This window comes from Dicentrarchus labrax, unplaced genomic scaffold, assembly GCF_905237075.1.
Source record: "Dicentrarchus labrax unplaced genomic scaffold, dlabrax2021, whole genome shotgun sequence".
Classification (NCBI taxonomy): domain Eukaryota; kingdom Metazoa; phylum Chordata; class Actinopteri; family Moronidae; genus Dicentrarchus; species Dicentrarchus labrax.
In genome coordinates, this window is record NW_026136701.1 from 15,823,707 (window position 1) to 15,846,877 (window position 23,171).

At 41.3% G+C, this 23,171-nt stretch overlaps 1 protein-coding gene across 15 annotated transcripts in view; it reads right to left on the bottom strand.

Annotated features, from left to right (window-relative positions):
• Positions 1 to 200: 200 nt before the first annotated feature.
• The window catches only part of LOC127369228 (adhesion G protein-coupled receptor L2), a 128,512-nt gene continuing 105,541 nt past the window's right edge, over positions 201 to 23,171 (bottom strand). For 8 of the 15 annotated variants that reach the window (XM_051410367.1, XM_051410382.1, XM_051410372.1 and 5 more), the window contains 13 exons: positions 22,030 to 22,213; positions 20,340 to 20,462; positions 19,173 to 19,378; positions 18,484 to 18,657; positions 16,530 to 16,739; positions 14,917 to 15,137; positions 14,074 to 14,140; positions 11,569 to 11,660; positions 10,006 to 10,174; positions 8,700 to 8,828; positions 6,784 to 6,880; positions 5,547 to 5,672; positions 201 to 2,227 (listed from right to left, as the gene is read on the bottom strand). In XM_051410367.1, the coding sequence (XP_051266327.1) occupies positions 1,365 to 2,227; positions 5,547 to 5,672; positions 6,784 to 6,880; positions 8,700 to 8,828; positions 10,006 to 10,174; positions 11,569 to 11,660; positions 14,074 to 14,140; positions 14,917 to 15,137; positions 16,530 to 16,739; positions 18,484 to 18,657; positions 19,173 to 19,378; positions 20,340 to 20,462; positions 22,030 to 22,213 (2,661 nt within the window). In that variant the 3' untranslated portion in view covers positions 201 to 1,364. Of the gene's footprint in view, positions 2,228 to 2,824; positions 2,879 to 5,546; positions 5,673 to 6,783; positions 6,881 to 8,699; positions 8,829 to 10,005; positions 10,175 to 11,568; positions 11,661 to 14,073; positions 14,141 to 14,916; positions 15,138 to 16,529; positions 16,740 to 18,483; positions 18,658 to 19,172; positions 19,379 to 20,339; positions 20,463 to 22,029; positions 22,214 to 23,171 lie in introns of all 15 variants that reach the window. The other 7 variants (XM_051410425.1, XM_051410415.1, XM_051410487.1 and 4 more) reach the window with 5 other exon arrangements.

Here is a 23,171-nt window from a genome sequence, read left to right on the forward strand (position 1 = left end):
ACACTGGTTATTAAAGATAAACGTCTTCATTAGGAACGGGTGGCTTGTACAGTCAGGGTGGACTAACACATTCTCAGTTTGAGTCTTTTCATTAGTTTTGACAACAGTTTGAATGTACCCAGCATTATCCTTTTTTTCAACATGTTTGGATCATAGCAGATCTATTATACAAAACATGAATAAGCAGCCAGACATCTGCGAACAAGAAAAAATTTCACATTTATTTGATATCAAACAGGAGTTGAATTAAATATCAGCTGATGATGGGCTCTTACAAAAGAAAGAAAATGAACCTAATCAGTGCTGCAACAACTTTTCACACTTTCCAACCATGATCTTTTTTTCACTTTTTTTCTGAATAGTTCAGTTAATAAATTAATTAGTGTCAAAGGATGAAACATGTCCGCAAAAACTGCACTATCGCATTGACACGAACATAAGTCTTTAAACCTGACAATTTCTTTCAAGTAAAATAAATTACACAAGTTTCCAATTCACTCCAAATCTGTGCATGGCCTGGTGTTAACAAATATACTACTGGCAAAAACTCATCATTCATGAAAGCAAAAGCACTTCACAAGCAGAGACGTGAGCATGATTTCATATGGACTGATATCTCTCAAAACTTATTTTTTTCATATTCAAACATACTACAACGAGTCAAGTGTGAGAGGAAAAAAGCACATTTCCACCATTTTAATTAACCTTGTCTGAAGAATCTTATTAACATTGAAAGGGCATAACTACTGAATGGTTGCCGTTTCTCTTTTTTTTTTCTTTCTTTTTTTTGACTTTATACACTAGTGGTACAGCAAAATATATTTTCTTTAGCTGTTACTTTTACAACAGTTAAATGTGCAATAGAGAAAATATAAGGCCTGAGTCTGAATTAGTGGTTTCTTAACTTTACAGTCTTGACTGTGTAGTGGAGCCACACTAGTTCTAGTTCTGTACTTCATGACTAAAAAGACCCTGGTTCTGCAAAGTCCCCCAGGAATATGATAGGAGTTTCATAGTTCTTTGCTTGGAGTATTTTTTTTTCATCCCTTATTCTTTGACAGTACAGAACAACAGAAATGCCAGACTTATCTCTGACACAGCGGCCTGTGTGTTATTTTCTGCACCTCTTTAGTCAAACAGCAGAGCTTTCACAGTCCACATTTGTCTGGCCTCGGATGGACGTGTTTTGTGTGTTAATGAGATCTGTGTGCAAAAGTCATTTCTTCATTCCTTTTCCCACCCAACATTTCACTTCCTGTCCTAACAGGAAGGGCATGTGGAGTGCGGAGCCAGACTTGCCGGCTCTCATGACATCAACTGAAAGGACCCATCTGTTAAAACCTGTGCAAACAAAGACGGCCCACTCAGAGGCTGGTAATGAGCTGCATTTGTCCGTCGCTGGGCGCCTCTCCCTCCTGCGCGCAGTCTTCATTGTTGGGGGGGATGATGCACCCGTCACTGGTGCCTCGGTTTATGTGGTAGTAGGACATGGGCTGCGGTGCATCGCCGAGCTCGGGCATGCTTTTATGATACGCGTCCTCGCCTTCGCTTCCAGGTGAGGGAGAGAGCTCCTCCTCCTCCTCCGGGGGGTATGGCGAAGCTGAGGGCGAAGGAGAGTCTCTCAGGTTTGGCATGCTGGTGTAAAGGGAGTCTCTATTATTGTTGGGTGAATGGGAGCCCATGTCCTCCACTGCAGTAACAGTCTCAGAGCCATGGCCACCCTGCCCCTCCAGGCGCCTGGGGGCCTTCTGGGCGCTGTAGAGCAGGGAGTGAGTCCTCTGGGGCAGGAGGGGGGCCTCCAGCGCCTCCTTGTGGTGGGGGTGCAGGAGCAGCTCCAGGGTGGCGTGGCCTCCTCTTCCACTTCCTCTCTGGGGGGATGAAGCCTCGGCGTGATCGGCCACGATGGCGTCATCCTCACTGCCACTCCCACCCCCGCCTTGGTCCACTGTCACTCTGGTCTGGGGAGGCAGAGCTCTGTCCCGCTCCCTTTGGGCGTCGCGACCTTTGGGGGCCCCACGGGGCCTCAGGTTGTTGTGGACAATCTCAGATATGATCATCTTCTCAAAGGCAGCATCGTCCAAGTTGAGGCCCCCCAGCTCACCCGGGGCTCTAACGCCCACGGCCTCATAGTCGTCGTCTCGCAGGGAGTAGCTGTTGTTGAAATTGCCATTGAGGGGAAGGGTGTCCATGGCACTGATGTCCCTGCTGTTGCTCAGAGAGTGCTGTCCTGCAAGGAAAGGCAGAAGGAGTGCATGAGGTATAATTTTTTGCCTTTTGATAGAACAAAAGCAACAGTCTCCACTACACCATCCACATACAACTTGATACTGCTCAGGACACTGCACTCTTGTGCTCTTTGATCTCTGGGTTAATTTTAATTTTATGCAAATACAAAATGTTTTAAAATTCAAAGGAGAACCCAATTAGCTGCCCACCATGTCCATCCTCATCATGACTGAATATCATTATAGCCAATATAAGAGATTATCCTGAACAATATTGGAGAAATGAGAACAAAAGATGATTTAAAAACTTAAAAAATATAGTACGGCAACACGCTATACAGTAGCTGATGACCAGGTTACAACACAGCAGCATACCAAAGCAATGGGAGAGGATGAGCGTTAAATAAAGAAATAAATACAAGCTGATGAGGAAGTGTTGTGACATTAACAATGAATAAAACATTCCACCTCTTAAAAGAAGGCAAGACAAAAGAGTAATGTCGAACACAGATGGCCAGCCACCTCTCTTCACTGGGGCCCCACAAGCACAGCAACAACCCCCACACACCACGACAGACAGGCACGGTGCAATGACTCACTTTGCCACCACTCACATCAAGTGTGTCTGCTCAGGCTATCTGGCCTAAGAACAGCTGATGTGCAAAAAAAGTAAAACAGATGCTTTTTTTCAATTGCAGCAGAAACAACAAAATCACTGAAATAAGACAAAAGTGGAAGCTTGTAACATCCAGCCTGGATTCAGTCAATCCAACTCGGATTGTGTCCTTGCAATTAACTGTAATTTAGCCCATGTGATGCTTTGCCCAAATTGTTGTAGGTGGATGGAGAATGACAGCAAAATTATGTGTTTAACAGTTTGAGAGAGCTAAAGGACAAACCAAGGACAACTGAATCCTGGACTCAGCAGGTGAAAGGGTTCAGCAGCAAGCACAATCTTCTTTTTAAAAGTCTCCAGTAAAATAACATTTCCTGATGAAATTGTTTCTTGAGTGACGCATATTATTTTTTCCATTTTAGAAGTGTACATCTATAACTTTTATGTGAGCAAAACACACACACACACACACACACACACACACACACACACACACACAAACAGCGAAGAACTCTAATTTTGTGCGGCCCTATGACTAAGCTCAACTAGCAGGATGAAAGTGAAGGAGGGGGGTAGTTTGATTGGATATGAGGATTTCATTTACTGGGTACACTGAGAGCCTGTAAGTTAAAGCCTGACATTTTCTAGGGTGGGGTGGGGGGTGGGGTGTCTGCACACACCAAAAAAGAGGAAAGTGTAGTCTTCGGTTTCAAACGAACGTGTCAGAAAATGGATGATAGCAACTGAGAAAAAGAAAGCTCTACAAACATCAAAGACGTTTCTAAAAAAGAGCACAGAGAGCAAAAGGGCAGAAATGGGAGCGGGGGGGGAGAGATTATTAGACACTTCTCTGAATAGACCCAACTTGCCAACTTCCAAATTTGCATTTGTTTATGCACAGGCGATGATTTTATTGCAGACAGGTATTGTCTACCGGGAGTGAAGGGAAATGATGTGAACAGAATTCAACTGGACACGGCGACAGCTGCACTCTGGGAACCGTTCCAGCAGAGACTCATCCAAGATGTTCTCCTTACCGATTTTACTGCATCGGATGAACATCTGCAGAGTATTACTTAGTATTAATACACTTATAATAGAAGACACGCTCATCCTTTTTGCGGGAGCTAAATGTAATGACTATAGCAGACGGAATTTTGAAAAAGCTCGTGTTAAACTTGACAGTCTCTCGGCGCGTATTTCATACTTGGTTGGTGATCTTCACACCAGGTTTTGACATTTGTGTGTCATGCTGTTGCCTGCTATCCTCAAACTATTTTCCATATGTTAAATCTTCAATCTTTTTGTCACTGCTTCCTGATCTGCTGTCGCTCCTGTGTTTAAACACGGCTAAGTGCAGCAGTTCGCATCAGGGGGGAGAGGGAGTGTTTCTACAGGTAAAGGAAACGTTATGTTGACATTCAGATTTACCTGCTAATTAAATATCTCAGTTATCAGTCTCTGGTGCTCCAATGTTAACATGCAATTATTCTACAATGATTAGGCAGGTAAACATTTTAGGGCAATAAAGCACAAGCTGTCTGCATACACACTGACTTCTGTGCCTGAGCTGCTCGGCTGCTGCTGAGCTCACACACACACACACACACACACACACACACACACACACACACACACACACACACACACACACACACACACACACACACACACACACACACACTCACTTACACAGACACACACACACAAAAAAAATCACAAAATGCCTTTGATTTTCTGTGCAGACATTGTTTGGTCCCAACCCTGCTTCATTATCTCTGAGTGTAAAGTGCTCTCACTGTGCTGTAGCGAGCTTGCAGCACAAAACAAGACCATGATAACTGCAGCAGGTTAAAGCTATATGTTACTGCATATCCTCTCCTTACACACTTTCACCATACTGCTGTTTTTGTATATTCTCTTTAATCATCAAATGCCTGTGAATATCTGAGGGCTATGACTCTGCCCGCATTGCGTCATGTGCTTCTGTTTCTTTGATTGGGTTTCTTTTGCTCTGCCAGTGAGGAACTAGGTCACCATAAACACTGACATGTTTTGAGTCAGTCTGATTTCACGTTAACTGAGGAAAATGTAAAGGTTTCAACATCTATGATTGCAGGTCAACAGCGTAAACAATCCGGACCAACGCGTGAAGCTCATTTTCAACACAGAGGAATTCCCTTCTGACTGCTCAGTAGATAGCATTGACGTCTCTGAGTTTATCTCCTTCTGTGTTTACAAAGGAGAAACATGCGTAGATAAGAGCTACTGGAAATACAGAGAAGGTGTGAATGAAGAAGAACAAATGGTAAATCTAGAGTAATTATTCTCAACATTCTCAATGCATACTGTGTCAGAGCTGTATATAAATCTAACACACTTAAAGGAGAGAGTTATATGAGAGGATTGATATGTTGAATATGAAGCTACAGCCAGCTGCCCGTTAGCTTAGTTTGGCATAAAGACTGGAAAAAGGGGAAAACGGCTAGCCTGGCTCTGTAAAATGGCAACAAAAGCCGCCTACATGCACCTACATGCTAGCTATGCTAACTGGCTGTAGCTTTATACTTGATGGACAGACATGAGTGTGGTTTCTATCGTCTCATCTTACCCTCCCCCATAAGTGTATTTTCCAACATGTCAAACTTTTGCATTAAAACAAACACAGATCTATGCAAGAATAAAGGTGGAGGGCGGATGTGCACCTGGGGAGTGAAAGGCCGGTGGAGAGGGGGTGTTGCACACCACAGTTTCTGCCAGCAGGTTGTTATAAGGGTTAGTGTCGTGGGTTCGGAGGAGAGGGTTAGTTAGGAGGTAGTTTCCAGTCATCCCTGAAATAACAGGAAGAGAGAGAAGAGAGAGATAGAGAAAAATCAGGAGGGAAGAAAAACAGTTGAGGAAAAAGAGCTTGAGGTACTGTACTTTATGGTCTGTGGTGGTGCGCTGCGCAGCTGTCGACATAAACAAACACTGACATTCACTGTCCAAAATCTGACACCACAAAAGATTTATGACCTGCAATCCATCTGCCTTCTATTAAGGACCAAGCGGCCATTGAAACGACGGTCAAAGCAAGACATTATCCAAACAGTCGGCCGATGTAACTGACAAACAACATTATCACGACAAGTGTTGACCAAAGACTAGCAACACAATCAACTCCAGTGTTTATGTAAAACAAATTCATCTAAACAAACTCTTCCAGTCGAGACACTAGACAAAACATGTCTAAGTGGCCTGCCATGAATAATACAGTATCCCCATCATCGTCAGCATGCTTGTGTAAATCCTGAAGAATGTAATAACTACCCTCAGTCATTTGGACGGATCACTGAGAAACTCTGTGCTGGCATGTGTGTTTTAAAAAAAAAAAAAAAAAAAAAAAAATCATAACTACAGCCAAATCTTCGCTGGCACAGTCGGCAGCCTGAGCTTCACGATGCTGGGATCACTCCCAAAATCTGCTCTGACCTCAGCCTGACTTTGCTCGTCTCCCCCCCGCCCACCCCTACCTTCATCCTGACAATCACTCCAGGGTGAGGATGAGTTAGGAGGCTGCTGCACAGCCAGCCTCTCCAGTCAGGGTCGCTAGGATTTTGAACCCAAGTCCTCACCAGTAACATTTTAAGCCACTCAAAATATCACACCTATTTTCTATCTCTGTTTTAACATCTTTCATATAATCCCAGTGAAGTAGAAAAATGCAGGTAAAATGCAGGTAACTTTCACAGGCAGCATTTAACGCTGTTTTTTTTTTTTTTTGATTGCTCAACACTAAGAGAAATGCAACATTAAATCGGGTCTTATCTCCCGCTTTTCAGAGCCGCCACAGAGCCGTGTAAGCTGCATTAATTGAAGTGTTTATAGAGAATTCAGAGCTTCCTCACAAAGAGAATGGCGCATGTGTCTCATCTGGTGGCGATGGAAGAAACGGTTTCTCACCTTGGTTGAGTGTGGAGGTGCTGTTTATGTCTCCCGAGATGAAGGAGGACTCCGACTGCTTCCTCACAGTGTCGTTCCACATCCGCCTGATGCGGCTCTGGGTACAGAGAAAAGCAACCATTGATCAGGACTCAACATGGTGCCGCTGTTATTCAAGGCTTCTGGCCCTGAGGATTGAGTGGCTGCGTGGGTTTGTGATTCAAACCTACAGATTCTCTGGATAATTCTCTCAATGTCTTTTCTTTACGCCTACCCTGATAACGATATAAAAGAACACTTAAAAAGAAAAGTTTACACTGTACTGTAACATGTTCTGATGTAAAAAAACATTTCATTCCCATTCCTTGATGTATAACTAGGGTCGTCCGATAATATCGGACCTCCGATATTATCGGCCGATATTTACTAAAAAATGTAATATCGGGAATTATCGGTATCGGGTTTTTATACCGATGTTTGTTCTGTAGGCTTCAGCATTTCTGAGCCTGCATGAACGCAGCATGGGACGTTTACCGGCGCGCACTAGATGACGTATAACAACAACTACACGCTAGACTGGTTGGTTGCTAACCGTGGCTAACAAGCAAACAATTTAAAGCTGAATGATTTTAATATTAACACAAACACATTAACCAAAGCTAGCGATTAGCTTTAGTGCTCTTTTCAGTATTAATACAATGAAAGTTGAAGTTGTTCTCTTATTTTGCACAGTGTTTACATTTGAAAAGCCATGTTGCATTTATGTATGCATCCAGGGGGGCATCACAATAAAATTGGGCATATTGTGTTAATTCCACAATAGGAGATATGTTATGTTGTTATCTAACAGTTTTGGTGCAAAAAGCCTGCATATATCGGTATCGGGTGATATCGGTATCGGAAATTGAGAGTTGGACAATATTGGAATATCGGATATCGGCAGAAAAGCCTTGGCAGTCTAACAGCTTGATAACAAAGCCCAACATCACAAAGTCAAATCAAGTACTTTCTACTTAAATAGTAAAACTGTGTATGAAGTTGAAAGAATCAGATTAACAATAATAATATTGTTGAGTGAGGAAGGTTAGAAATAAACTTCACTGAACTCAATCTTTACTAAAGGATAAGGCTGGTCATATAAGATATATTATTCTTATTGTCAACAAATCCTATGAAAAGACCAAAAAACAACAATGTGTAACATTCTTAAGATTTCCTCTCTGCGCCTCTCAGCCACAAGGCCATTTGTCCCTGAGGACATACTGCAGAACTCAACCACTCAAGGTTTGCTGGATTGCCCGGGGCAAGTAAGATGCCACAGTGGGCTCCAACTTTTTATTGCACATGTTTGTTAGAGTTAGAGAGTTAGAGAGCAAGGTGGATAAAACAAGCATTCAAAGGCATGTGAAGTTTCCAGAAAACGTCACTGGAGTGCCATAACAAAATTGCTGACAGATATGGTCTAATAATAATAATAATAATAATAATAATTTTATTTTCATTTAATGTTTATAAACATTACGTAATGTAATAAAATGATTCCTTCCTCTTTTTAGGGTAAACTACAGTATCAGCCCAGATTTGTTTTGTTTCTTGTTTTTCAATGATGTATGTTGTCTTTTGTTGCATAATTGCATTATGTTGTTTATTTATTGGAAAACTAAGTAAAAAAAATCTTGAATTACCAAAAAAAAGGGTCACAAATATATACTTTCAAGTTTTAAGAAGCATTACTCAAACAGGAGTAAATAGTGTATATGTTGGGTACTCTATGGCACAGAGGAATAAGCTACAGTATATCAGGCTTTGGATTCATAGACAAATACTACATAAAACATAAAAACTAAATCCACTTACATATTCACATACATACAAACCTTTTCACATGTCTACATGTTAAACTCTGATATATCTGATTTGCGGTGGTGTACACGTACTTGTGTTGCAGATGAGTAGCGGGCAGTGGATCGAGATGTGGCTGTCTTGGCTGAACTGTGGGGTCCCTCAGGCGGCAGCGCGCCACAGCACTGGGACTGACGGAAACATTTGCTGTACTCTTTGCGGACCTGCAGAAAAACAAAAGATCAGGAGAGATTGAGCATAGGGACAGGGACACAAACCCCTCCATCCATCCTCCAGTAACTATCCTTCAGGGTCACAGTGGGACTGGGGCCAATCCCACCCTAGACAGGCCAATCACGTGGCATTCACACCATTCACACTTGCATTGACACCTACAGGCAGTTTAGAGTCGTCGATTAACCTAACCTGCATGTCTTTAGACTGTGGGAGGAAACTGGAGCACCCGGAGGAAACCCACACAGGCACCAGGAGAACGTGCAAACTTCACACAGAAAGGCCCAGCCGGCCGTCCAGTTCAGTCAAGAGGCTTCAGTGCTAACCACCTCACCAACCCATGAGGGATACAAATCTTTATCAAATGTCATCCAGCTGACAGCAGCTTAAATGCCACATCAGTAAAGACACTGCAAACACTGTGATAACATGTTGAAATACTGTAGAGAGGAAGCTCTCTGATATGGGTGCTGCAAAATGAGACTGTATAAAATATGGTGAAACGTTGCAATATAAATATTTACAGATCCCCACATATAAGGATTAGTATAGATTTGGAAAGAAAACACAGTGCTGTGTTTGAACTGTGTGAAAGTAAAGCTGCAACTACTAATTCATTAACAGTAAAAGATTATGTCCTCAAGTAATTGTTTTGTGCATAACAATTTTGCCTAATGTGACTTTTTCCAGAAGGTCTTTTTTGTCAGATCAACCCCCAAACCTCAATTTACTATTATAAATAAGCAGATTTTTGGTATATTTGTTTGAAAAGTGGCTTTAATGAATAATCAATTATCAAAATAGTTGCCAAATTATTTTCAATTGACCTTATTAATATACAGTATAATTAACTAAAACAATAAGTTGAATAATCAATCAATCAATTATTTTGTTTTGATTAATTCATTATTTGTTCAGTCTATAAAATGTGAGAAAATTGTGAAAAATGCTACAATTTCCAGTGTGTTGTCTTTCAAAAACACTAAAGAATATTGTATTTACAGATTTAAAAAATCTCACATTTAAGAAGCTAGAAGAAGCAAATGTTTGCCATTTTGGCTTCATAAACAACTTGCTGTTGATTCATTCTTCATTAAAAATCTGTTGTTCAACTAATCAATTAAACAATTAATAATTCCGGATGAGCGCCATAGGACGAAGTCTTACCTTTTTCTGGAGGAGGCAGTGGAAGATGAAGATGAACATCCCTTGCAGAGTGTTGAAGATGGTAAAGAGGTAAGCCATCACAATGGAGGATTCATTGAGGAAGAACAAGCCAAAGGACCATGTGAGCCCCAACAGGCAAAGTAGGGCAAATGCTCCCAACACCCAAGATCTGCGAAAGAGAAAGATGACTGACATTAACTGGTGAAAACCGCAACACTGCACCAGATTTCATCTTTGCTTGGTTTGACGTTTCTTTGCTCCTGGACAGAAACTTGTTTAAAAAACAAAACAAAAAAAAGCAATACCCCCCATTTGCTATTTTCCTTTAGGACAAGTTGCACTAGTGGCGGTACTGTGCATAAATGCTGATACCAAAGTTTTGGAATTAATGTGCATTCGGTATTTGACACTAAGTCAAAAAATATTTCCTTGGTCTTCCTTGGAGTTGTTGGCTAAAGAGACTGCAAACGCAGCAGGTTTTTTCCTTGGCGGCTTCCAGGAAAGCCTAGAGGAAATAAGATAACTTCACAGTCACTTTCAATGACGATGGCTGGTCGTTATTGATACACAAGAGAGAAGCGAGCCACCCAGGGAGGAGATACGGTGAGCATGCAGAAGGGAAGAAGAAATGGGACACATCATTGAGAGAGGATTCACGGAAAAATGAGAGGCAGTGTTGAGAACAATGGCTGCTCTTGCTGTCCAGCTTTTGGATTCTTTTTTTATCCAAGATTTTTTTTTATTGTAATAATCACACAAAATGCCATCAATTCCAATTATTTCACTTTTTTTTTTACCAGTTGCCACATTTGACACAGAAACTAAATACAAAGCGGATTTTAGGTAGACCCTAATTAATGACAGTTAATGAGTTTTGACTTTGAAGGATAATGTGTGAAATCCAGCATCCACTAATGCGGCTTTCTGTGTGCTAAAAACAAACCTGAATGCCAATGCCTATTTTTTTGGGTTTGAACCAAAATCAGAATGGTTGCCTAAAAATCAAGCGCCCACATAACATGTGTTGGCCCGCCCTCAAACATATTGTTGAACAAGCATTCAGGCAAAGAAATGTACAGGGACCTGTTTTTTTATCGAGCAAATGCAGCCCACTGAAAGTGGGAAGATGTGGTGGGGGGATTTCCGTTTTTACAATCTTTAAATCTTTGAGGCGTGTAGTTTAGTCTGTCTTCCAAGAAAGCCTTTAAAGTACACCAGCACGGGAGCAGAAAGGTCAAAAATGCAGTTATGAAGAAATAAAAAAAGGCAATATAACCCTGCATAGTGCAAATACAGAAATCATAAAATGAACTAAAAAGGGCAGCACCCATACGGACCAAAATAAAATCTGAAAGGGAAAAATATTGGTCTGGTCGGGTTTAAGAGAAGGGAAAATCAAATAAATATGTTGGTCAAATGCAGCTTTTGAAATTCAGGAGGGAGGTAAAAGCAGTAATGGTGCATATTATTTTTCTTTCCACAACACACACTCACACACACACAGTCACAGAGCCAGAAACCAGAGTGCGGCCTGCTAATCTCCCAGAGTGACAACCCTCTCACCTGATACCCCCCAGCCTGGACGAGTCAGGTTTCATGGAGGTGGAGTGCTTCACCATCTTGAACATCGTCACCACCAGGAAGATGACATTGACCTGTCAAAACAGACGCGTATCAGGGTTAACAGACTGCACTTAGACAGGCATCCAATTCCTGTTACTACTAAAACAGCAGTAAAGTATTTTTTTAAAATTTATATTTGTGATACAACGATAAAATACCTTGAATTTCAACATGAAAAATGACAAACTATTATTGTCAATTAATTTAACAAATTTAAAGTCAGTCAACTAATCCATTAATTGACTAATTGTTCTGGCTCTATTGTATGTCATGGTTGGTAGTTTAATTAATAACAAAGGATCATATTTTATAAGCTCTGCATATGTTTTGTTTGCAAAAACCTTAGTGGAGTAAAAAGTATATAAAAATATTTCCCTCTGAATGAGAGTATTAGTATAAAGGGGCATGAAAAAGAAAAAGAAAACAACTAAAGTACCACAAGTATGTCAAATTTGTACTTGAGTAAATGTACTTAGTTACATTCCACTACTGGTTGCTAACACATACAATAATATTTCATGTTGACTCAGAGTATTGCTTAATCTATAATGGTTCTGGCCAAATGGAGAGTGCAAACGCCAGCATACCTTTACCTAGAGGAATAAGAAAATGTAATGCATCAGTAAAGATCATAAAGTACACTGACTTCCAAAGAAAAAAGAAAAGGAAAAAAAACAACAGTGAGAGGTTAAGGCTTTGGTCCACTTCACACAGTTCTGGCCTTCAACATATGCTGCACTGAAAGTTTCTCTTCCCGCTTTTGTTTGACATTATATTCAATCCCAAAGTGCAAATCCTCATTGAATATGAGAATGTATATCTGTTGAAGTCCAAACAGATCTGATGTACCGCTGAACAAAGCACCAGAAACATACAGAGAGGAAAGAACCGAATTGAGTGCCATATTTTAGAAACAATTTTTACTGAAGCCAGGAAAAACATTTAAGTGATTCAAGCCATACATCCAGAAAGGTTTCCATGCTCTCAGGATGTCTCTCTGTAAGCACTGGAGGGCCCGTGGCCACCGAGGGAAAGAGAGGAGATGTGCTTCAATTTGGCTCCATACCATATTAAACCTTTGAAATGCTCTTCTGTAAATATTCAATGAAAAACAAGTATATATCCGGATTTTTATGTTATTAAAAACTTCTATCCCATATCTGCTCCGAGCAAGCGTTTTGAAAGCGTGACCAATCTACTGTACATGAAGGAAAATAAAACGACAAAAACATGAGCTGGCAAGAAAACAAAGCAGAATGAGCTCAATGTAGTGTTCTCAGTTTATCAAATACCTCATTTTCTTCTGTCTTTAAACGGAAACAACAAGAGTGCGAGTGGAGAGCAGATGGAAACCAGCAGTGAAAGACGGAAGAAAAGGGGTGACTAAGAAGACAGAAAGAGGCTTTTAGATCACAGCTTAGAGTAACACTGAGTTTTGTCTCCCAGCCACTGGGGCCAATTTACGTCCGCATGAGTCGAGTGGCTGGAGATGCATTTAACGCAGCCGCAAGAGATGACACAGATCCGATGAGACACATAGACAGACAGACGGACAGCAAGGCGAGGAGGCAGGCAGGCACTCAGCAGAAAGCTGAGGCAAACTACATATGGACTCCCCCTACCCCATGCCTGGTCTCCAAGGGACTGTCCTCTACAATATTCAGGTTTCTGGCTTCTCTGCCAAATACAGCGCAAAAAACCCAGTGTTGCAGACGCAGCAATTCTCCGGGTTTTACATGTATTTACAGCCTATAGACAGATTTACATTGTGTGTTAAACTATGCACCTATATGGATATGCAGTGTGTTTGTTTAGGGCTGTGTGCATGCATTCCTGCATGCATGTATGTGCATGTTGTGTATGTGTGTGTGTGTGTGTGTGTGTGTGTGGCTGTGTGCATTGTGAACACCCAGCGCACCACATGAAATATTAAAAGGTGAAGATGGAGATGTCCGTGTGCTGGGATTGGCTGGGGATGTGTCATGATCCTCAGCAGGGATATGAGCTGTGGTAATGGTTGTCTGGCCCACCCATTCATTACTTCCATGTTCACCCCCCAAACTCGCCCCCACCGCCCCCTGCCACTATCACCCTTGTTTTCCCACTGAGCAAATGACCTTCATGCCTGAGACGATTTCTCCTCCTGATTGCAGGAGGGGAGTATTCTCTAGATGTACAGCAAAGACCAAACAGCTTTAAGTTGTTGCCGCTCACCAGTTCTGATTTCAGAGGATTTCATAGCTGAGTGGACACTGATGTCCTCATGTCAGCTATAATGGGACCACTTTCCTTTCATGCAAATTGATCGGAGAAAGCAGAGCTAAGAGGCTGCCAGCACAGAGAGAGGGAAAATCTATAAACAGTTTTCAAAGCTTTTCTTTGAAAAAATAAAAAAATAATAAAAATATTAAGAAGTTATCACACGTGCACAAAATCACAACTTACCACAATTATGACGGTTACAGGTCCGATGAAGCTCCATATGAAATGGTTATCCACCCTCAGCCAGCATCTACGAGGTGCAAAAGGTGATACTCAGTTCATTAAATCATCTCATTGCCAAAACAAAGTTGTGTCTCATCGATCAGGGCCCAGCAGGGCTGGCTGGATGATAGGCCACAGCAACAGAATAGAGAGACTCCTCTGACCACAGAGAAGAAAACCCGACCTTGAGGGAGTGTTGGCCTCGTGCCATGAGAAGCTGCAGTCTGAAAGCTAGTGGTTATTGGACTCATGACTTCACAGTCTGCAAATGTCTACAAATGTGGGATGTCGGACTGTGTACCTAAGACTCTGAACAGTAAACAATGTATTGTAGAAGGTTCAAGAATGAATTGCACCTCCGTCTGTGTTTATCACCGGGAAACAGAAATGAAGTGAAGACTACAGCAATAAAAATGGAGTTTACTTAAATCCCATAAATTAGAGGTTTGCAGTCTTACAAATCATAAAGCTTGCTGCTTGGATGAAGACCAGCAGAGAAGTGCATAAACTTTTAACTGACAAGGCCGGCAATTATCCACATGCAAAGAATAAAAACCCAGCAGGCCAGTGCAGCCAGCGAGCACATTCATTAATGTTGCGGCTTTGCTCACAGCCTCTTCTTTTAGCAGTGACGGGGTGTAAATTTACCAGGGGGCAGAGGTGGACTACTCTTTGTGATATTACTATCATTAGCACATACATGCATGCTGTGTGGGTCTGTCTTGGTCGGGAGAAGGGAGGACTAATACTCCTAATTTTTTTTATTCCACAAAAGAAGACTCTCTGCAGAGATGCCACACTCACGCCCGCTGTGTGCCGTAGCTTCTGTAGTCGATGGCTGCCGAGATGCCCACCACCACAGCCGGGATGAGGTACCCAGAGACGTAGTAGTACTTCCTGCGCGAGAACTCGCTCTCAAACACCTCGACCAGCATGAGGTACAGCTGCACGCCCTCCAGACACATCCAGGCGAATGCAGCCAGGAAGCAGAAGTGGAGAACGCCGGCGATGATGGAGCACACCAGCTGAGAGAAGACACATGCAGACATTACACACAAAGGTAAAAGGGTCGTTAGAGAGATAATTTGGGGTTAGTTAAATATGTCATTTCCTAGTTACTCAGAATGACTTTTTATTACTACTATTACAAACTGTTTTATGCTTTAGTTTAGAGTTTAAAAATGGCCGGTGACATTAGCTCAGCTTTGCTAGATTAGAGCGTCCATGGGATCAAGTACTGGCCCTGCTTAAAGCTGCTCGAATCAATATTTTTGATTAAATCAAATGACTACATGTAATACAAAAGGGGTCACTTGAGCTTTTTAGCATCAATATTTTAGTTTAATAATTCTCAGCTCAATATTTTAGGTTTTATGGCCTTCAACATTATTGTTTTGGTTTCCAGTTCCAGCAGGCAGCTATTTTCAGCAAAAAACATTTGATAGACCCAAACATTCACTGCCTGCCTTGAACACAGATAAACCTAGTTACTAGCTGGTGATTATAGTGGAGCATTTAGATTCCAGACAGATATTTCCCTCAGGAGAGACAAAATCAGAGCTAAAAAAAGAGTTAATATTGACTTCATGTTCATCAGGTGGGCAGAAATACTGCTCCAAATGAAAATTGGATGTGTAAAAATGCAAATGTGTGTTGCGCCCTAAGTGGCCCAAAATGTTATTAAAACATTTCTAAAGCTTAGAGCTTAGCTTAGAGAAAGACGGATATCTGGTCAAACACAACTTATCTATTTCATCACCAACGGAAGAATTTATGAATGAGGTTATAGTTAATTATTTGTGAAAATGCATATTTGGTCAGAATGTTAATGTTGGACTAAAGAGTAAAAACACTGAGAATCTGAGAATGTGTATCTCCCTACCCTAAATGGTACTGATCCCATAAGCATTCAATAAATAAGTTAATCACTAGTAAATCACTAGCCAGCAAACAGCATCCAATATTATACAAAGGCATCCATTCTTAGTTATTCTTGTTGCAAAAAATGTACAATATGGGCTTACTGTTAAAATGCAGACTGTGAAACTAAGCTTTGTTCAGAGTGATGGAACTTTTTTTTCAGTTTTAGTGAAAGTTTCCAAAGATAGAATAGATGCAGGAACACTATGTATAAAATCATGCCTAGAATATCTCTTCTAGATGGTGCAGCCATTAAAAAAAACATAAAACATCATCCTGAGTTTTATTATTTCACTCAAAATTCAGCATTGTAAAAGTGCTGCAGAAACAGATCAGATATGTGGTATTATAATCTAATGTGGATTTTCTTTTTTGCTAACTGTAAAGCCACTTAAAGGAACATTTAAGAAAGGTGTTTAAAGGTTAATTGCAGCAGATGAGCCAATTAATCAGTAGCATGAAAGTCAAAACTCTCTGCGGTACAATTTCCACGGTACCTTTGGTTCCGTCATGTTGATGCCCACGAGGTAGACGAGCTCGCCGATAAAGAGGTTGAGGCAGAGGTTTTTGTGGATGGTGTTGCGGTCACTCTGCAGACCTCTGAAGAAGCAGAAGGTGAAGAGGCTGATGGCGAGGCAGACGAGAGACACGGCGATACCCATCCGTGTGATGACGGTAAGAAGAAGCTCGTGGACGCTCCCCTCCCCCTACAGAGAAACAGACATGACAGTGTGACCTTCAACTCCACACTTTTTTGTCATGATTGGTGGCATTTACGCACATGTAGCTATATTTGCCAAGGTGCAAACACTGACCTGATGTAAACCTCGATGCATATAAAATGTTATAATGAAAATTGCTATTTCTAAGCAGTGCAGTCCTTAAAGGATAGATTCACAGTCTTTCAAGTCTGTCTTAAAACAAAATTCACATTCATGTTGGCCATAAAACGTCCCTTCCTACTGCTCTTTTAATGGAAGAGTTGTGGGACAAAATCCACAGTCCCTGTTCTATGCAGCAATGTGTATTTGAAGCCAATACAAGGCTTCAGCAGTCTGAGTTAGACAAATCAAGTAGATATCTTCCAAACTTCGGTCTTTTTAGTACAAAGCCTTCTTTGTGTTTCCACAGACAGTGATTTTGTGTTTCCACAGACAGTGTTTCCCTGTTGAGCAGCAGTGGAGGAATAGTAACAAAAGGAAGGAACTTTCTACAAAAAATACATTAACTTTAGAATATATCTGCTTTATTTGTCTAACTCAAAACTATTGATGCCTCATATTAGCGTCAGACAAACTCTAGAATGCATTTTTGCACAAAACAAGGACTGTGAATTCTGTCCTCCATCACTGAAAAGATTCGCATTGAAAGAACATTAGGTATTTTTTAAATTTTTAGATTTTTTAAATGAAATGAAATCACAGCAAGTGAAAAATGATTCAATACCCATATGGGCTTGTGAATATTGTCTCAAGACAGAAATGAGTGAATCTATCCTTTAACCTGATGGTAGCTGATGACATTCGGCACTTAAACTGAACATGCTTAGATCACATTATGGGGCCCATTTTGCAGAAAGTGACATCAGTTAAAAAACTACCACAAAGAACAGCGACTGTGTGATGTGACGTTCACATGTGGGCTCTCTTTTTGAGGTCAAATCACGCTGTGTTTCAGAAAATCTAAAACTGAGCATGTTTCAAGATGGGCACCAGGCAAATGTGAAAATAGCAGACTTGACCATACAAAATCTCTCTCAAGGACATGGTGGCCTGAAAGTGAGGCAATTCTTCCTGTGATATTTGTAATTTTATTGAGGGCAGAAGTTGCAGTTGAGGTGATGTGTGGGGAATTGGTGTGAGGCTAAGCCCAGCCTCGGGCCTGTGGTTTCAAGCTGTGGTTAAGGTTGAGGTTAAGACAGATGACAGGGACAGAGTTCATGAGTTGGGACGTGTTATTAAATGAACCACAAACTTATCCTCCACATTTATTACTGGCTAGGTCCTTGCTACACATGCTATTTATCATGTAATTGGATTGTAATTGCATTTTGCGACCAAATGGATCCTACACCACTTCAAGAGGGGTGGAAACATAAGTAAAAGCTGAGGTTATACTGTTTCCCATGATTCTCAGGAACATATGCATGGAGGAATATTAGACACGGACCATAGGTAAAATATAATTACTTCTGATAATGGTATGGCACCTCCTATCCTGATCCACAATCTCGCTCTTTTAAAGTGACAGCCCGCTTCCTTTTCTCCACCTCTCCCCTCCACCCCTCCTCCCCCCGCCCCTTACCTTCTCCTCCAGCAATAATCTAATTATCTCCACTGAAATGCCATTCTTGTTCTTGCCGTGTGTGCACAAATCTATCAGCGAGACGGAAGAGAAACTAACTGAGACAGAAAAATAGCTCGTGCAAACCACATGGAGAGGGCCACTTACCACATTTCCCCGGTGAGCCATGAGGATGGCGAAGTTGGTCAAGTGACTGCAGGAGCAAGTGGTGTGGCTCTTGTTGGTTTCCAGCAGTTTACAGCCCTGAGTGGACCAGTATCCCATCATGCTCCGCTCTGAATAATTCCAGAAGGAACAGTTGGGATTGTAGTAGTGCTCTTTCTACAAAACACAAACACAGAGAGAAAAAATGATTAAACATATATGAACATGCGCTGCAATATGCATGATTGTACACAAACCCACCTTGTATATTTCATAACTGTAAGAAACAGACAGTCAATGTACCTCGTGTGTGGACTGTGTTTATATGTGCTTGTTTTACGCTTTTAACATCTGCAATTATCCAATTTACTTTTTCAAAGAAAAGGGATGAAGGAGATCCAAACAAAGAAGTAAAACTGAAACTTGATAAGTTGAGATGTGAGAGGGGTTGCTATGGCAGCTTCCAAGCACAAGGAAAAATACATCACAGAAGAAAACTTGAGTGCTAATCACCAACAATGACACACTAGCATAGTATAGATACTTCCTCTTAACTCCCAGCAGTTATTCTACAACAATGATACGTCAAAGCGCTGCATTTGCCCTTCATCGCAAAATGCTGTGCAGCGATTTTAGTATTTTAACAACCCAATTCTGTAGTGTTATCTGGGGGAGTCTCGGAGGAGGCTTACATCCAGGTGCTCCAGTGTGAAGATCACCGGGTCGGCCACAAACACACGGCTGGACTCCTTGGTTATCGAAGCTGACAGGATGTGGGAGTTGACGGTGAGGGAGAGGTTGCGTTTGTTCGGGTCCCCGATTCCCCTCAGTGTGGCGTTCTCAGTGCTGAGGAACTGACCCAGGTGTTTGTAGAGCACAAACACCAGCTTGGCTACACCTGCAACCGGCAATAATAAAACATTAGACATACACAGGGGGCATAAATCACTATAGCAAAGTACAAATGATCTCTTCACTGAATAGAGATACATTCATTTATTGATGTTGAATGAACGTACCAAACCATAAAAGGATAGTTTCATATAATGGGAGAAACGATTGTTTGCTTTCTGGCTAAGAGTTAGATGAGAAGTTGATACCGCTCTCACTATGTGCGTAAATATTAAGTTATAGCCAGCAGATGAGTTGCTTAGTTTAGCAAAAAGACTGAAAACAGGGGGAAACAGCTAGCCTTGCTCTATCCAAAGTCTGCCTACCAGGACCTCAAAAGCTTACTATTTAAGTTACATCCCAGTTGTTCAATCTGTAGAAACAAAAGTGATAAAAACAACTCATTGCTGCTCATGTCCATAGACTTATTAACAAGTTGTTATCTGCTGAAGGAGATAGCTGTAAAGGGTGTTTTTCTACCAAAGGACATGGATGGACGCAAATGGTTAAAACAAGATATTTCGACAGATTTTAATGACATGCACCAGAATCTTGAGGGAAAGTTGTGATCTTAATTCTAAGCCACAGAAACTGTTGTTCTCAATTATTCCAGGAGCTCCCTTAAAAGAACAACTTGTTGCTTTATAGCAAACAAATACATTGTGTTAATTAGCAGGCTTTAGAGCTGTTGGTAGGCGTATAGTTGAACTTTGGACAGAAACATGCTAGCTGTTTCCCCTTATTCCCAGTCTTTATGCTAAGCTTAGCTAATCACCTCACGCCTTTAGTTCTATAGTTACAGATATGAGAGTGGTATCGATGTTTTCTTCTAACTCTTGGTAAGAAAGCAAAACAGATTTTACTTCACTTGCTTAACTGCTGAAACAACTCAAAAAGGTAAAAAAAAACAAATAAAACTCAAACTTAACCATGATGTAATGCTTCAGCAGCAATTATATTTGTCTCACCATTTTTGCTGTTGACTTTGACTGTGTTGGAGGAAAGCTGAAGGGACGCTCCACCCTTGCTTGTCTGAGGAAACCTGAAGTCTTGCACCTGGCCATCAGTGCTTAACACGTACACATCCAACACTGCGAGATGGAAGGAGATGATGGGGGAGAGAGAGAGAGACAGAAAGGGAGAAACGTATTACTCATAGGCAACATGTTGTTTAGTAGAGCTCTACGGTTGAGGCCCAGCAGGAGAATGTGTAAATACTCGAGGTTCATTGTGCCCGTAACAGAATCAAATCTTATTGGCAAGAACCCGTAGAGTCTCATTTACTTATAAAAAAAAACCATGTCACTAAGCTGTTAGCTGGCATTGTGAAAGCCTCCGAGGCAAGAGCAAAAGAAAAAATAACAACAAGGGCGGCGATAGAGGATGAGCAAATGCAAGCACACAGCCTAGTGCAGCATGAATGTCAAATATTCATAGGATCAAAAATATCATTGAGCTTTTACTTTTACTTTTTCTTTCCCCTGTGGGTTCAGATAACTCAGGGCTCGACGAGCAAATCTCTGAAAATCCTCCAAATTCCTGCAGCCCCTCTCTCCGGTATGCCAGCTGCCGGGTGGTGCTCCCTTTGATGTGTGAAATTACTGAAGGGTCAGGAGGACACACGTATCAGCACACTCCCTCCCATCAGAAACGGCCTCACTTCCTCAGATAGATGGCTTCTGACAGACGGAGATGAGGAATTGTTCTGTGGTTGCTCTCCTCCTCTGTCTGGTTTTTTAGCTCTCTTTTCGCTCTCCCTCCCTTTCCCCTCGCCTTGCCCTTGATGCTCGCCTGAAGGTGCCACTTGGGCTTCGGCAAACTGCTAATTAGGAGCAACAATCATTTTCGCATTTTTTTCAACTCTTCGCAGGAGGTCAGGTAAGCTGTTCTCGGAGGTTGTGGGGTTCTTAATATGGCTGTATTTATGTTTCTCCACTGGAATATTATCTCTATTGCACAGATAAGCAAAATGTGACAAACTCATAAAAACTGCCTCAATCCGGTGATTAAGTAGCCAATACACAGCATATTACACAATGTATTAATCAGTGCTTATATTAGAGACAGAGCAACTATTCCTTATCAGCTTAGCTAACTACCACTTAATGGGAAAGGCCTGGAGAGAACAGATAGAGTGCTGTGTGAATGGAACAATGCCATTCAATTGGTTTCATTGTTTTCCCCCAGAGGTCTGGACAGTTCATCTTGCAGCGCACCTTCAATGAGGTGACTTTTCTACACAAGAAAAAGATTAAAAATCAGTGAGGTATAAGACAAAAAGGGTGAGTCGGAGACCATAACCATAGCAACAAAGAGCTACGAGTAGAAATATGACAGTTCACTGCACAAAGGTGACTTAAATGAATGAGATCATGTTGCTAATAAACTGCCTCTGAGGACACATTTGCTTGTGTTTTTGGAGTCAAGTCTTTTTTTGTGACGTCAGCAAGATGTTTTTAAAATTAGATTTTCCTGGAGGAATAAAACATTTTTTTTTAAAAATCCCCCTGAAGAAAATGTTACCACTTAGTTTAAAACAATTTTACTGAGAGGTGGTGCACAGCCAGAAAGAAAAACAACCATGAGCATCATAAATTGCAAGTGACAGATGTGAACATACAGTTTCATCTGTCTTACAGTTATTGGAGAGGAACTTACTGATATTCTCTGCAGGCACTTTTACGATTGCTGGCTCGATCAGATTTTCTGCGAGGACAAAGGCCCCTTCCTCCAGTGTATCCAGTAGCATTGTGGCGGCGTGACTTTGTTCTGTGGAATTCATGTCTTTCCAGGATTTGAGGGCTTCTGGCCTCAGGAGGTTGTCAACAGTGTCCACAATTGCCTGTATCCATGGAGACAAGTGAAATGTCAGCTTGCTGTTTCCCCCCCCCCATCATAACTTCAGTTTAATAACAATGAGTGGGGACTGGGCAGCAAATGATAAAAAGGGCATGCATGGCCAACAGTGACAGCAACAACAACGACTGAAACTCAAATATCAAGATCACTCTGACTGAAGACACAAGGGTTCAAGGAAGTCAAGGGTAACTAAAATAATAATGATTATTAAAAATGTAGTATGTATTATTGAATATTCTGTTTACAAAAAATAGGCCTAATCTGAGGAAGCCTCTGTTGGACCAATTCCTTTACTGAATAATGTAGAAACGCTTTAGGGAAAAAGAAATACAAACCAAATGTTTTCTTTCCCTTCACTGAATGAAGCTGTCCACAATTCTAAATTCCTGGTTTTAAAGAGCAATTTTCCAAAAGAACAATTATCATGAACAATAGTCCTATTTCCTTAACAGGATCTGCCCATAATGGCCTTGAATACTATTCTCCTGGAGGAAAATGGGCATTATCATGAAATCCATGTCCAGAGTGGCAGTCTGAGTCAACACTGGGGGAAATTTCTGCTTGTTTTCAATAGCAATCCTTTCATTTCCTGCTTTCTGATAAGCAGTAAGGAAGCAAAACATTCCACAAAACCCACACAAGTATCATATGTTGATAAAACAAGAGTTTCCTTTGACCCTGGCAGGGTGAGTTCATCCCTCCTGCCTGACACAATCAACCACAACATCGCCAACTTTCTTGAAATCCCAGATTCAGAATCAAGAGCAACCTTTGGTGTGATAAATCAGAGTGACAATTTAACCATAGGTGCCATTAACCACAGCAAGGCCCACCACAATAACGGTAATTAACCACAACAAGCCCTTGCTCACTGTACCAATTAGTCACAGCTGTGATTATCCAAAACACTAATTGACCACAGACAGGATTATCCGTTTGCC